The following is a 14,343-nucleotide window of genomic DNA, read 5'->3' on the forward strand; positions in this document are numbered from 1 at the left end:
TAGGTCTTTCCTATTCTTGAAAAAAAAACGAATGCTTAAGATTGATTCAATATTAGGCCTACTCTTAATGAAAACACACACACACACAACATCAGCAATGCTACAATGACAAAGTCGCTTATATTAAACATAAAACTTTTATGAACAGAACGAATAAGACTGATGTACCTACGTTGTAACACAAATGAAAGGTTTTTGGATTTCCCCCTTACTTTAAACAAATGCTTATGGCTCATTATTATTAATAAGAAAAAGGCTATACAATAAAATAGCCTAGTACAATGATAAATTCACCAATATTAAACTGAACTTTTCTAAACAAAATGAATATGGATTTCCCCTCAGGCTACCTTAAAACGATCATAGTTTGTGATTTATTATCTTAATTAAAACACATCAGCCATAAAATAGTACAATGGCAAATTCGCATATATTAAACATCTAACTTTTATTAACAAAATTAATAAGATATAGCCTTGCGTTGTAACCCAAATATATAAGGTATTTTCCCTTATTTAAAATGAATGCTTAGTTTGTGGTTCATTGTTATTTTGTATTAATTTTTTTAATGAAAAACCCAGCAACAATAAAGACACTCACTTACACGCTATTAAACGAAGAAATTAAAGTTTTATTAAAAGTAACTCTTTTGGATCTGCCATCATAGTGTGTCTTCTCGCATCACTCTTGTCACGTGACCCCCCCTCCCCCACAAGTTTTATTTCTCAGCCCCCCCTGGACAAAATACGTTCCCGCGGCTATGAACACAAACCATACTGAGTTACTTCTACTGGTTCTGTGTCTTGGGTAGTTTTGGTTGGATCAGAATTTCTTGCTTCCACTCGCTCACTTCCAGGGCCATGAAATGGTTCTGGTTTTTATTTCTTCTTTTGCAGAGCCAGTTAATATCTCTTTTAAGTCTAAGTAACCAACCCTTTTCTCTTCTTCTGAAGAATCCGAGTTAGGGAGAGACTGGCCCGTGATGAGCCGTTTCACAGGGGTCAAACAGCAGAAGGACCTGCATACAACCAGTTTCCCCAATCATACCCTCGATATCACCCTCACAATCGGAACCTACCTGATGCTCCAGCCAAACAGCCGCTGACCCACTCTGGACAAGAGGAACGCCATAACCTAGGGTGCCAGAGCTACTTCTCTATGGGCAGTGAATCCGCTTTCAGGCATAAACAAGAGATTCAAGAAGTGCTTGAACCAGAGGGAAAACAGGATGTGAGGACAGTGGGGCTCCTGTGGAGCAGAAAGGCAGTTTTACCTTCTGAAATTCATCGGAAAGAACGGCGCACTGAAGACCCGTGCCAAGGAAGTACCGACAACGTAGAGGTAAACCCTGGCATCAGTTGGCACAGAAGGGAGGATATTGCAGATGACCCCAGAGGGCGCCGTGGAGGTCAGTCAAGACGGGAAGTTTACACACAGCATGTGTCCCGACTTCAGGCCACAGAGTCTATGCAAGCAAGAGCTCGAGAGGCCCATAGAAGGACTGACGCTAGCTGCTACGCCCCAATCCAGACCTCCAGTGGGAGATATATGCCAAAACCTTTGGATACTGGAAATGTCCAACAGAATGCCATCCAGAACCCAATCAGAGAGCCTGTCCGTCAGGAGAAAGTGCTTAATGGTGATCCCCTATCCCATGATGCAAGGGTTTCAGTTGCCCAACTCCGCCACACCTACCTGGAAAGTGTTGCGAGTCCCCGGAAAGCCGAACTGTAGGTGGTGGTACATTATCATTATGTGTCGACTTACTAACATTATCTAACATTGCTGATTAACATGCAGTTAATCAATCTCATCTTATGTAACTGCTTGGAGAATTAAATATTAGAAGAGACATTGCGATCTTACAGAGGAATCACTCATTCAAAGCTGACCAGCAGATTTTAATGCCCTATTCTTTCAGCCATCATGCTGTTCGGCTTGTCTAGTGCACACTTTGCCAGTAATAATTAACCATTTCTGCCTGTCTTTCTTCTTACCTTGGCTTGGCAGCTTTGTATTTCTAGAGACAATGTGTGAATTTATGCTAGCTGTTCTGACAAAATAGTTCTTAACCACTTTTTATGTTTGTAGGGTTTTCATTAGTTAGTTTAACCCACTATGAGGATGCTTAGATTAAATATTCATCCGGCATTAGCATTTTGCCTGTGCACCTGCCATTCTTCAATGCTGCCTCTTTCAGTCATGCTTTGTGACATAATAGGGCAGAAGAGGTGCCTCCAGATACACATGCACCCTGGAGAAGTGAGAGAGTCAAAGATCGCTCATCTCGTCGCCCTTTGCGGTATATATGTCCTACTGAGAATAGAAAGACATCTGAGAGGTTTAGAACGCAGCCTATCACATCAACTGAGCGTGAACAGTCGGACCGGTAGGCATTTTGAGTAGTTTTATGCACGATATTGTAGAGTTGTCCTGGAGTGCAAATTTAAAATGACACTTGATGTGCAGAAAACTAAACCCAGATTGGTTCAAAATGTATTTTTTAATTTACCCTTTTTAACTGCACTGTATTTATGCACTGGTTACTTCAAGTTAGCTTTTGGCTCACTAAATAATTTTACTCCTTTAACACACTGTATACTGTTTTTATGTGTAGTGGATTCTAATCCAAAGGATTGGTCAGTGGTTTTTATGAAAGGCTCTTTGTTGTAATTTGCGATATAATTCTAAGATCTATAATTCTGTCAAACGCTGTGGATTAAGCAGGCCTGATTATGTTTTCTGCACTTTCCCACTAGCTGCTTTGTGTATTTTCCTGATTCTCTTTTTCCTAAATATGCTGCTGCTTTTGTCTGCTTACACTATTGCAAGTCAGCTCGTTGACCTAATCATTTTAAAATCCAAAATTGTAACCCTTTTTTAAGACTTCAACTTTTGTTCTCTTTAGGTATCATCTAAGCCCTGAACCACTGAGCCCTGAAGGCAAGTCTTTTTTTTTTTGCATACACAACATATTCTCTATTATCACTTAAGGTTTAATATAGCATATCTTTCTATTGTGTCATTAAAAATAGAAAGTCACTCTAGACACCTTTAGTTGCTGCTTATGTATACAAACTTTGTGATTGGGTAGGATGACACAATAACATTACAAAACTTTTGCATTAGTTTCATATGTGTGCAGCTCAGTAATACAAACTGATATGCTGATAGTACATACAATTGTAGAAACAAATGTGTTGCTTAATATATTTGTTGTAAACCATAATACATTTTAGTATTATTACACTTTGTGAAGAACAGCATTTATTTGGGAAAAATAAATCAGTCTAATGCATCCTTGCTGAATAAAAACGTGTTGAATTAATGCTGACCCTAACATTTTCAACAGTTAAAGTTCTGCCTCGAGCAAGATGTAAAAATAAATAAATATTATTTGATACTTTGACATTAAAATTTGGTTAATCTTTGAAACACAAATTAAAATATTTTTAATTAAACTTAATGGCACATGAATCTAAGTTTTGGTTTCCTGAACTTTCAATGGAGGTATAGAAGTCTCTCTAGTTTCATTAAAAATAACCTAATTTGTATTTTGAAGATTAACCAAAATTCTATGGGTTTGAAGCAACATGGTGAGTAAATGGTCACATATTTTCATTTTTGGGGGGAACTGTCCCTTTAAGTGTTGCATAAATCATGCCACACTTTATATTAGAGCAGATTTTAATATAATACGCTGCATTTGGTAGATGTACAGCATTTATGTTCCCCTGCTATGTCTTATTTAAGGTTAACCTTTGTGAAATCGGAGTAGAGAAGCAGAAATTTGCTTGTGTAATCTTTCTACCATGTGTTTAGCATTGTGTTTGTCCTCTGAAAGTCTTGGGATTTAATGAAATAGTTCTCATGAAAAGGCTTCTGACTCATTCTTTTTTTCTCTCCTTCCTGTGTTTTTCCAGTGGATGAGGAGAAGTTGGATGAGAGAGCAAAGCTGAGTGTAGCCGCCAAGCGCTCTCTTTTCAGAGTATGTGGTGCTTGAGTGTGTCTGTGCTTCTGTTCCAAACCCTGAAAGTGAGCTGCTTCCTTTCTACTGTCTATAAAGACAGCATCCTAACCAAAATCTTTTTAAGTGGCTTATTTGAAACACTCTGTGTTGGCCACAATCCTGCCAGTGGTTATGCAGACCACACAAATATTGTCCCTTACATGAAGTGCACATAAGAATCGACCACAGCTCTGTTGATTCCAATGGAGTCTGATGTTAGCATGTTGCTAAGATAACTATTTGATGCTCTAATAAACTCCACAAATGCATAACACACCAATATTGGGTGAATTTCTGCATTTTAAATTAGCACAATATTCAGTTGTTACTTTTCAGTGCTGAATAAAACATGACTCTTAATCATCCTGCCATCTGAATGAAATTTAAATTTTCTCTGAGCTTCTCTGAAAATCCCCCCTGCCTGATGATAGAAACATGACATTGGTGACTAACAATGTAGCTTAAACTTTCAGTTTTCTAGTTTTTGGAACAGAACTTGTCTGACTGTGGTTGTACATGCTTATTAATTTGGCATTCCAAGAATTGTGTAAAGAGGACACACCTCAGTCCATTACCCCTCAACTCTCACATCATACAAACATGCACATTCCTCAAATATGACAATTTAGTGAGTCTATTAGAAACCTGACTTAAAGGGAAAAACATCTGATATCTTGAACAAGCTAGTAAAGTTCCTTAAAGTCAAATGCAGCATTTTAGTGTTTTTATTTTTTGTTTATATTTATTTTGTTAGAAGTTATTGTGCAAAGCTTTCATACAAAGCCTTCCTGTTTCTTAGGAGCTTGAAAAGACTTCAGATGGTTCAGTTTTGAAGGCATGGAGCCGTAACCCTGCTGTTGAACGCAGGCTGAGGAGAGGTCAGGATCGCTCCCGCACTCAGCCAGTCACCTCAGAGGAAGTGGTCATTGCTGCTACGTAAGTTTTATAGTATGTGACATGTTCAATAATTCAGGTTGAGGGCACAAAAAACCCCCAAATGTTTCCATTTGTTAGCTTCAAAATTTGGCAAGATATAAACTACAGTTCAGTGGTGTGTCTGTAACTTTTTTTAAAGGGGTGGTTGATTGCGATTTCACTTTTTTAACGTTAGTGTGTAATGTTGCGTAGCCACTGAGTTACTTCCCGGGTTTGTGACATCACAAACCCCGTCCCCGGGAACATGCAACGAAGGGGGCGAGGCCATAGATAAGAGGAAGAGTTGTTGCCATGCCGTTAAAACAAGGGGTGCAGGAAAACATCTATTTATATATGAATCGCGATTCTGTCTTCTAACGATTCTAATGGATTCACAAGTTCTAATCATGTTCCTCGCGTCGCCCTGCTGCACACGCTCTGCATCTCTCTCTCTCTCTCTCTCTCTCTCTCTCATTCAGATCACCAGCTCAGCTCAAGCAATGAACTGTTCCATTTATACACTTATTTTCACATAGCTATGAGAAGCTTTATACATGGTATAAACTACATGTATAAATACATGTAATACGCTGCAAAAATATATGCGTGCGGTTGCCGTACTGTATTAAAGCTTTAATTGGGATAAAACCGTGTATTCAAAGCTAACAGAAGCAGTAGCATTTACAAATAACAGCGTATCTAAATGTATGAGACAACAACAAACAAAAAACATACCATTAAGAGCCGTGCTTGCACAGGTAGACAGACGCACATTAGAGGCGGTTTAGCCAATCACAACACATTGGACTAACTAACCAATCAGAGCCCATCATGCATTTCTGAGGGAGGGGCTTCATAAAAGCAGGAAATGATCAGCGCGTTAATAGGAGAAGGGACAGAGCGGTGTGGAATAAACGTAAATTATGTGAAAAATAATGTGTATTTTTAAAAATGAAGCATTAACACATGTTAGACTGCACCCCATAAACACAGTCAAGCCTAGAAAAAAAAAGTCAACCACCCCTTTAATGTTTTTGAAAGAAGTCTCTTATATTCACTATTTATTTGATAAAAAATACAGTAAAAACAGCAATGTTATGAAATTATTACAATTTAAAATAACTGGTTTCTATTTTAATAGGCCTATATTTTAAAATGTTATTTATTTATTTATTTGCTCTAAACTTCAGTGTCACGTGATCTTTTAGAAATTATTCTAATATGCTGATTTCATACTCAAGAAACATTGTTTAAAACGGTTGTGCTGTTTAATATTTTTGTAGAAATCGTAAAACTTTTTTTCTTATTCATTGATGAATAGACTATTCAAAAGAACAGCATTTATTTTAAGTATAAATATTTTGTAACAATGTGAAAGTCTTTGTCACTTTTGGTCAATTTAAAATGTAATAAAATTATATCTTTTAAAAGAAAAAAGTTAATGATTTCAAACTGTAGTGTAAGCATACATACTGTACATGTATCAGTCAACAAATTAATCAGTCAGAAAGAGCTTTATTGCCAAGTATGTTTGTATATTCAAGGAATTAGTTTTGGTGACAGAAGCTTACAGTACATAGAGACAACAACCACACAGATAACCAAAGTAAAGATATGTGAATAAAATGCACAAATGTATATATATAAGTAAACAAAAATAGACAAAAATTATATGCACAGGTGTGCTATAAATAGAATAGAATAGAAGTACAGTGGGTACGGAAAGTATTCAGACCCCCTTAAATTTTTCACTCTTTGTTATATTGCAGCCATTTGCTAAAATTTTCCTTTAAATTCTATCCCTTACTTTTCTTTCGTGTGGTGTATGTAGCTATGATCTCTTTTCTTCAGTTCCCTTCAGTTTTTTTCCTGTGTCTCTGTTTCTTTCCTTCTACTCTGTGTGCTTTAAAGTGTCCCTGGCCATTTGTCACAGTCCGTGACTGTACAAACCTCTGTAACGCGTGTTCCTAGTCCCACTCTAGTCAGCAGCTCTGTGACCAAATCCAGGTACCCAGGACACACATACAGACACTCCCATGAGTGTGTGTGTAATACAGGCATGGTCACTCTTATCAATACTAATGTTTGTCACTGAGAGCTTGCATGTTCAAAGATTTGTCTTTACAAAAATGTCTGTATTTCTTTAGAGTCATGCATCATTGAGATCCCTTGGCAAAAACAGAGAAACAAATAGACATAATTAGCATAGCTGCTGTTCCAACCAAGCAAAATTGATTTGTTTAACCCAAGCTAAAGAATAATAATGTGCATTTGATCAGATATAACTGCAGTACAAGATTATGAGATGGATTATTTGAATGCTTGGCCAAAGAGATGTGTCTTTATTCTAGATTTAAACAGAGAGAGCATTACAATAGTCCAGTCTAGAGGTCATGAATGCATGAACTACTCCAAAATTTTTTGTTTTATTTACAACTTTGAAAAGTCAAATTAAGAACCAGCACCATCTTGTGGTATTTTCAGGCCAATACAGATCATTAGTTTACGTTACTAGAATTAAGAGTGAGAATTTCAAAAGCACACCCACAATTTCATGACTACAAATAAACTTATCCTGATCATCACTGACTTGTGTTGAGCTATAATATGTTATTAATGTTTTGTAAGGTCATGAAATGGTAACAGTTGTTAAATGCGTCTGAATTACTTGTGAAAGTATGACACATTGCTTGGAGGGGTTCGAGTGAAGTTGCTTGTGTTTTTTTGCTTCATCAGCAACATGTTGAGCATATAAACTGCATGACATGTTTATCTTCACATGCTACTATAATCTTAATATGAAGAAATGTTTCATTTGTCCTTGAAAATGATTTAACACAGACATTTATTCATTTGTGTTGATAAATGGACTGCTGAATGAACAACACATCCAAAATGCTTTATTCATACTGTAACATGAATCACGATTGCTTGTATTTTCTATGCATGCACGTGTGTTTAATCCAAGTTTATGTAAGTAGTTATTTACACAATGTTGTGATTCTTTAGTATTATCATAATTATATATGATAAATACAGTTATGCAGCCCTGCCTTACAGGTGATATAATGGAATTAATATGAAACACATTGAGTGTCCCTGAACGGTCTGGTGTTGATGTGCACTACAGCTTGCAGGCTTCATCTCAGCAGAGCTCCATGGTGAGGGAGCAGGCCAGAGAGGTTCGGCTGGCTCAGGAGGCAGTGGAGTCGGATCGAGCTCGCCATGCATCTCCAGGGGAGGATGGCCAAGAGGAGCCAGATCTTTCCACGCTCAGTCTGGCAGAGAAGATGGCACTCTTCAACCGCCTGGCACAGCCGTCCAGCCACGGCCTTCGGGCCAGGGGAGACACTCAGTCACGTAGGAGTAATGCTCGCTACCAGACTCAGCCAATCACACTAGGAGAGGTTGACCAGGTATGCAACATTTCTGTCTCTTCATTAAACACTTAGACCATGCTTATTCATGTCGCAGTTGAGAATTGTATCAGTTTAGTGCATTACTCATCGTGTAATTTAAATCATGAATCATGACTGGTCATTAAATTAAGCACATATGGGTGTGATCTTTGGGTGTGCACATGCTTTTGGCCATATAGTGTATGTCAGTTAAATACTGGAGGAGAATAGAAAAGACTGAAACAATGAAGCTATAAAGCAAGTCAGAAATCGGGGGTTAAGAAGTTGCAGGCTGATCCTGAAATTACATACTCTGAGTAGGTACTTTTTTGTTTTTAATACTTACTTTGCAGCCTTTCAAAATTATGTTCTGTATAGTATTAGCGTGAATGAAATCAGATGCATTATATTCGTAATATTGTCATTGTCGTGACCTACTGCAAAAGTTGCATCGGTTCACTACCATTCATGTTCTGTTTTCTACCTATTTTATGTTACATTTCACTGTATAAAAAGTGAAAATGAGTCTGTGAAGGATTAAAGTACGTCCCTACAGTCTTTCAGCAAACTTTCGAAAGCTAATGTGATTGTTTTTTTTTTGTTGATTGAACAGTCAACACCCAGATACACAACGATGTGGGGTTGTTCAGTTAATCTATAATAACCATACATTTATATTGTGTCATTAGACTTTCACATTTTTAATAGGTCTACTATTATTTTGGAAAATGTCATAAGGATTTTTTTCTTATCAACCGAAATGTTAAGCAATATTGTTATTATATTTTTGCTCATATCGCCCACTCTTACCGTGTACCCTGATTTAAGTTTATTGGGCATATGTTGAAGTATTACATCCACAGACATGTAATCAATCTTAGTTCTACACACACAGACACATACTATTGAACATTTAAAGGGGTTTGTCTCTGATGCAGGATGATTCTGATTCTGAGATGTTTGACGAGGAATCGGAGTTCTCAGAGCTTCTGAGTGATCTGGAACATGTGAGGATACCAGAGTCCTCTAGAACTGTATGATATTTCGTAGAAACCAAGGTTTTACTCAGCCTGCAGTAAAACCATTGTCCCGTGTCTTAGAAGCAGTTGTCCTAATGCTTCAGCATATATGTCCCTATGTGCCAGTAGGCTGAATTCAGGCATTTCTTTTAAGCATCTTGCTTAGATGATCGTACAACCCCAAAGAAGGCATGGAGGTAAATGCGTCTGTTTGTGAATGTAGTTCCAGATTGCTGGTAGATCAAGTACTGGCTTCGCAGTCTTTGTGCTTTTGAAATGGAGTTGAGAAATGTTAACAGATGTGATGTTTTGTTTGTTTATTGTGTTTTATGTATAAACATCATTAGTGCTGGGTTACTCTGCAAAGAAATTTGCTATAGTGTGTTTTGCTTTCTGTGATTAGAGAATGACTAAGCATGGAAAAATTGTGGAAAATGCACACTGGAATGTGTATATAATCAAGAAAGAACTATTTCTAATCACTATGGGCTATTATTATAGCCCATTTTTAGGACTTTCTCACTTAGTTTGGTTAATTTAGACTTATATGAACACAGTAAACGTGCTGTTACTAAAATAATCGTTTCTAGCATCACCTGATCGAGTCTTGGCCCAATTGAAAACTCTGGGGTGGTTGTTTGTGGTGAAAAAGCAATATGACCCAACAAACCAAACTGTATTGTAATGCAAAATGTTACTTAAAAAAGATAAAGAGGTACTTTGTTGTTTTCAGCTGTAAAAAGACACTGCTGCTTTTAAGTAACATTTCCCACATACTGCCAACCTCTATTCATTATTGTTAATTTCTATACTTACTATTATGAATATTTAAATTGTCACACTCCATGCATTGTGATCAAGCAGTTCTCTAAGGAAAGTTGGTTGTGGTTTAGTGGTTGTCATTGAAGATGTTCTGTGTTGTTGCCTATGAAGACTCCCTAATGAATGAGTGGGAGGTTTTGAGTGCTTTTAGGAGAAATGTGTCAGTGCTGAATGCTTACTTTATTTGGAAATCAATTATCTTATTCTGAATGTACACCACAACTCTGCCTAAAGCCCTGCTGACACAGTAGTGTTAAATTTAATTGATTGTGTCTGTGACTCAGTGTGTCTGTTTCTGAGGGCATGATGGGAACAGTCGGGTTCAGTATATAAAGGGCATGGCTTTGTGAATGGTTTTGTTATTAGCTGATTTGATGCTTGCCTTTCAGCTACCGGAAATGCACTAAGACAACCTCTGATTAGTCAGCATGATTGACGTGTGTCTGCTGATGAACTGTTGACGAATGTGCTGTTTCCTGCCCATGCTGACTCACTTTTTGTTCTCATCCCATCCCTCTCTCTTTGCTCTAATCTTTCTCTTTCTCTTTCTCATACTGTTCACTCTGAAATCTATCCTTTCCTTTTCTGCTCAAACTCTTCATCCTTCTCTTTTATTGTCCTCTTGTAGCTGCAGCCTGCAGGTGGAGCTCGTTTTGCATCCACCTCTACCTCGGCCCTGAGATCCTCAACCGTTTCCACTGAACATGCTGGTGACATCCACCTGACCATGCCCAATGTATCTGGCCCTGCCTACTATGAGCAGACCCTCTCCCCACCTTACCAACCTCAAACTGCTCATCAGGGCCCAGATGTGTTCCCGGTGGCCCAAGGAGAAAAGCAGTTATTGAGCATGGGGAAGAGGAAACTCCCCTCTCCAGAGAGCATGAAACAGACACCACATGCTCAACCGGCCAGAGACTGGGAGGAGTTTAAAGGGCACAATGAGGCTCTGGTGACCCCTCAAGACCCTTCAGAAACAGATGTAGAGCACAAGTCAAAGGCAGCCATATCAGGTAGAGAAATATAGGTGATGTGTTTTTCTAAGTGGCACATCTTCTCATACGTTTCCGTACTTCAAGGTATTGTTATTTAACTCTTATCTTATTTTTTTAATCTGTTTTTCCTAGTTAATAATATGGCAAGATGCTCTCTGTAAGAACAGTGCACATTTACTGATATATAGTTAGACACATACAGTGAAACATGTACAAGTTGGTGACGCATCATCCAATAAATTTTATTATTAGGGGAAATTGATGGAAGTAGTTGTTTATTTAGTTATAATTTAATTTTGCCTCACTGTTTGGGTAAGATGAGCCCCTAAATAGGACAGATAGCCCCTTGGGAGAGAAGTCAAGTCACAGCTGTCATTGTATATTTACTAAATATGCCAAATATATCTGATATCATTAAAAATAATACTTCCAAGCAAACATTTAGTGGAGTCAGTAAGATCTTTCTATATATGTGTGTGTGTGTATGTGTGTGTGTGTGTGTGTGTGTGTATATATATATATATATATATATATATAAGAAATTCATACTTTTATTAAGAAGAGGTGCTTTGATGAGTGTATGAAAGTATGGCATCTCTGAATAGTTTGTGTATTTTGTGATTTGATGATGTGAAAGGAAGACAGCAGAACAGTGCATTTCTTTAAAAAGTGTCATTAATATTTTAAAATGTATTTAAGGTCACTCAAATGGAATAAAATCATAACTGCCAAATCTCAAAATCACAATCTTAAAAAAAGAGTTTAAGATGAGTTATATGGAATTACTAAATGCTAATTCCAATTAATTATCATTTAACATTTTATTTAAAATATTATTTAAAATTTGCCCACTTAAAATTTTTGCATCTTACCCCAAGGTTCTAAGTTGACTGTTCCGTTTCAAAATGAAAAAAAAAATGCATATTTCCCTCTTAGACCTAAATTAATTACTGTGCCCACAATGTGCATCTTACTATCTTACTCTACAATTCACACAGTCATATACTGTCTGTTTTATCAAGGATGGCTTGTTATGATGGTTTCCTGCAGTGTCTGCTGTACATGTGTTCTGTGCTGATGTCAGTGTGACTGATTGGTGTGGATAGGATATGATGTGTGTCTGTTCTGTAGAGTCTTCCTGTTTGGTGTCTGTCATTCAGGCTGGTGGTTTTAAACTTTTCCCCATTTGAAAAGACAAAGATGTCTGTCTAAGCCACATGGTCACAGCATGAGCAACAAAACTTCCCTTTATGCTTAGAAACTGACACTCATTTCCTGTGTTGCATATTCATCAGTTTTACTATGTGTATTCACATGCTCAAGCGAGCATCAGCTCTTGATAGGACTGAGTGTGTGTGAGAGAGTTTGGCTATGTTTGTATGTGTCTGTGGTGGCTCCGCCTGTCACTGAGCTGTTATTGATTGTATCACTGGGGCTACTCTAACCCTCTTCCTGTGCACACAGCCGCAGTACGTGCAGTGGCAGCTGTATCGCAGGGCTCATCCTCTTTACGGAGCGGCTCTCTCGCACCGCACATGCACACAGAGTCTGCCGGACACCTCTCGGAGGACAACAGGAAAGAAGACGAGCAGGAGACTGACTTTAAAACAGAGGAGGGAGACAAGTTCTCAGACATCATGTCTGCCAGACAGATGTCCATCAAAGAGAGGTGAGTGTATGAAAGCATTAAATATCCAAAATGACATCTTTGAATAGTTTGTGAAGTTTATGATGTGGTGATATGAAAAAAAGTCAGCAGAATGTCATATGTAAGTGTTTTCTCTTGCGTAGGTCAATGTATACCTATAGATGTATATTGAAAACTGATATCTTTCTATCTCTGTATAAAGCAGGATATTGTAAATTGTGTAAAACAAGGTTGCCTTAGACTTTTGACTATTTGGGGAAAGTGGGTTGCACTGTGTGTATTTTGAATATATGTCAGTTCAATAATTCTATTTAGAATGAGAGCTGGGATAAAAATTACATTAGAAATGGAAACATCAGATGCTCCAAGTCCTTGCATAACATTTTTGACTATAAATTAGGTCATTGTCGATAGTAATGATGCTGCGGTAATGTCTTCGTGCCATCTGACTGCCTCCTTGTGTTGTGGTCTGACAGGAAGCACACAGATGGAGGGGGACAGATATTAGAAAAAAAAACTTAAGTGTAGCATATTCCAGTTCCATGTAACACTATATTGTGTATAACTCTGTATAGATTGGTTTGTTTAGTTTTGTAAGAGCTATACTGCTGTGTCCGGTTTGAGATCAAAGTATTGTGTAACGGATGGGCATTTGTCTGTTGCCATAGTAAGCAAGCTGATGCAAGCTATTCAAATTGATTAATGACATAAAGAAAACCACTCATCTGCATATATACAAAAAATGTAGCCACACTTGAAAAGAGTTTAGTGCATGTCAATGAGCATGGAAAATGCCTATTTGTTGTTGTTTTTGTTTTTTTTACTTTTCCACAGAGATAAATATGCAATATAAATTTCTGTTTGTCATGAATGTTTAGTTACACAATCCCAGTCAAAAGTTTCAACACACCTAATTGTTCTTCAATATACTGTTTTTTGTTTGTTTTGTTTTTTAATATACATAGATATACATTTGGAAATTACAAATAGACATTCTGGATTGCTTTTCAACAGTGTTGAAGGAGTTCCCAAGCATGCTTGGCTCTTGTTAGCTGCTTCACTATCTGGTCCTTCTCATCCATTAAATGTTTTTAAGAAATTTAAAAGTTTACACAATAATTAGTAAATGCATCTACAATAGCATTTAAAAGTGTATATAAGATTTTTTTCGATCATTTCATTCAAGAATTCATGATGACACATGATTGTGTCTCTCGCAGGCTGGCTCTGTTGAAGAAGAGTGGAGAGGAAGACTGGAGGAACAGGATAAATAAGAAACAGGATGTGGTGAAGGTTGCTGTGTCTGAAAGACATGCCCAGCTATGGGAAGTGGAGCAGAGCTTCAAGAACAAGGTAACCTCTGAACCTTGAACTGTCTCAGCTGACCGTACAGGTCATGGTGCGTTGTCTAATTTCATATACAGTGTGTATTCAACAGCTGTTGTGTTAGATTGATGGAAAAAAAAAATAAAATAAAAAAAAAAAATATATATATATATATATATATATATACAGTGGTGTGAAAAAGTGTTGGCCC

General features: G+C 37.4%; 1 protein-coding gene across 4 annotated transcripts in view; it reads left to right on the forward strand.

Moving 5' to 3' along the window:
- The window catches only part of LOC107686370 (supervillin-like), a 100,571-nt gene that overhangs the window by 63,057 nt on the left and 23,171 nt on the right, over nt 1–14,343 (forward strand). For 2 of the 4 annotated variants that reach the window (XM_016483335.1, XM_016483336.1), the window contains exons 7-13: nt 2,909–2,943; nt 3,924–3,988; nt 4,809–4,945; nt 8,055–8,340; nt 10,792–11,176; nt 12,605–12,827; nt 14,027–14,159. In XM_016483335.1, coding sequence (XP_016338821.1) covers nt 2,909–2,943; nt 3,924–3,988; nt 4,809–4,945; nt 8,055–8,340; nt 10,792–11,176; nt 12,605–12,827; nt 14,027–14,159 — 1,264 coding nt within the window. Of the gene's footprint in view, nt 1–953; nt 1,731–2,221; nt 2,390–2,908; nt 2,944–3,923; nt 3,989–4,808; nt 4,946–6,835; nt 6,932–8,054; nt 8,341–10,791; nt 11,177–12,604; nt 12,828–14,026; nt 14,160–14,343 lie in introns of all 4 variants that reach the window. The other 2 variants (XM_016483333.1, XM_016483334.1) reach the window with 2 other exon arrangements.

Source organism: Sinocyclocheilus anshuiensis, unplaced genomic scaffold, assembly GCF_001515605.1.
Source record: "Sinocyclocheilus anshuiensis isolate Anshui unplaced genomic scaffold, SAMN03320099.WGS_v1.1 scaffold1319, whole genome shotgun sequence".
NCBI classification, from domain to species: Eukaryota; Metazoa; Chordata; class Actinopteri; order Cypriniformes; family Cyprinidae; genus Sinocyclocheilus; species Sinocyclocheilus anshuiensis.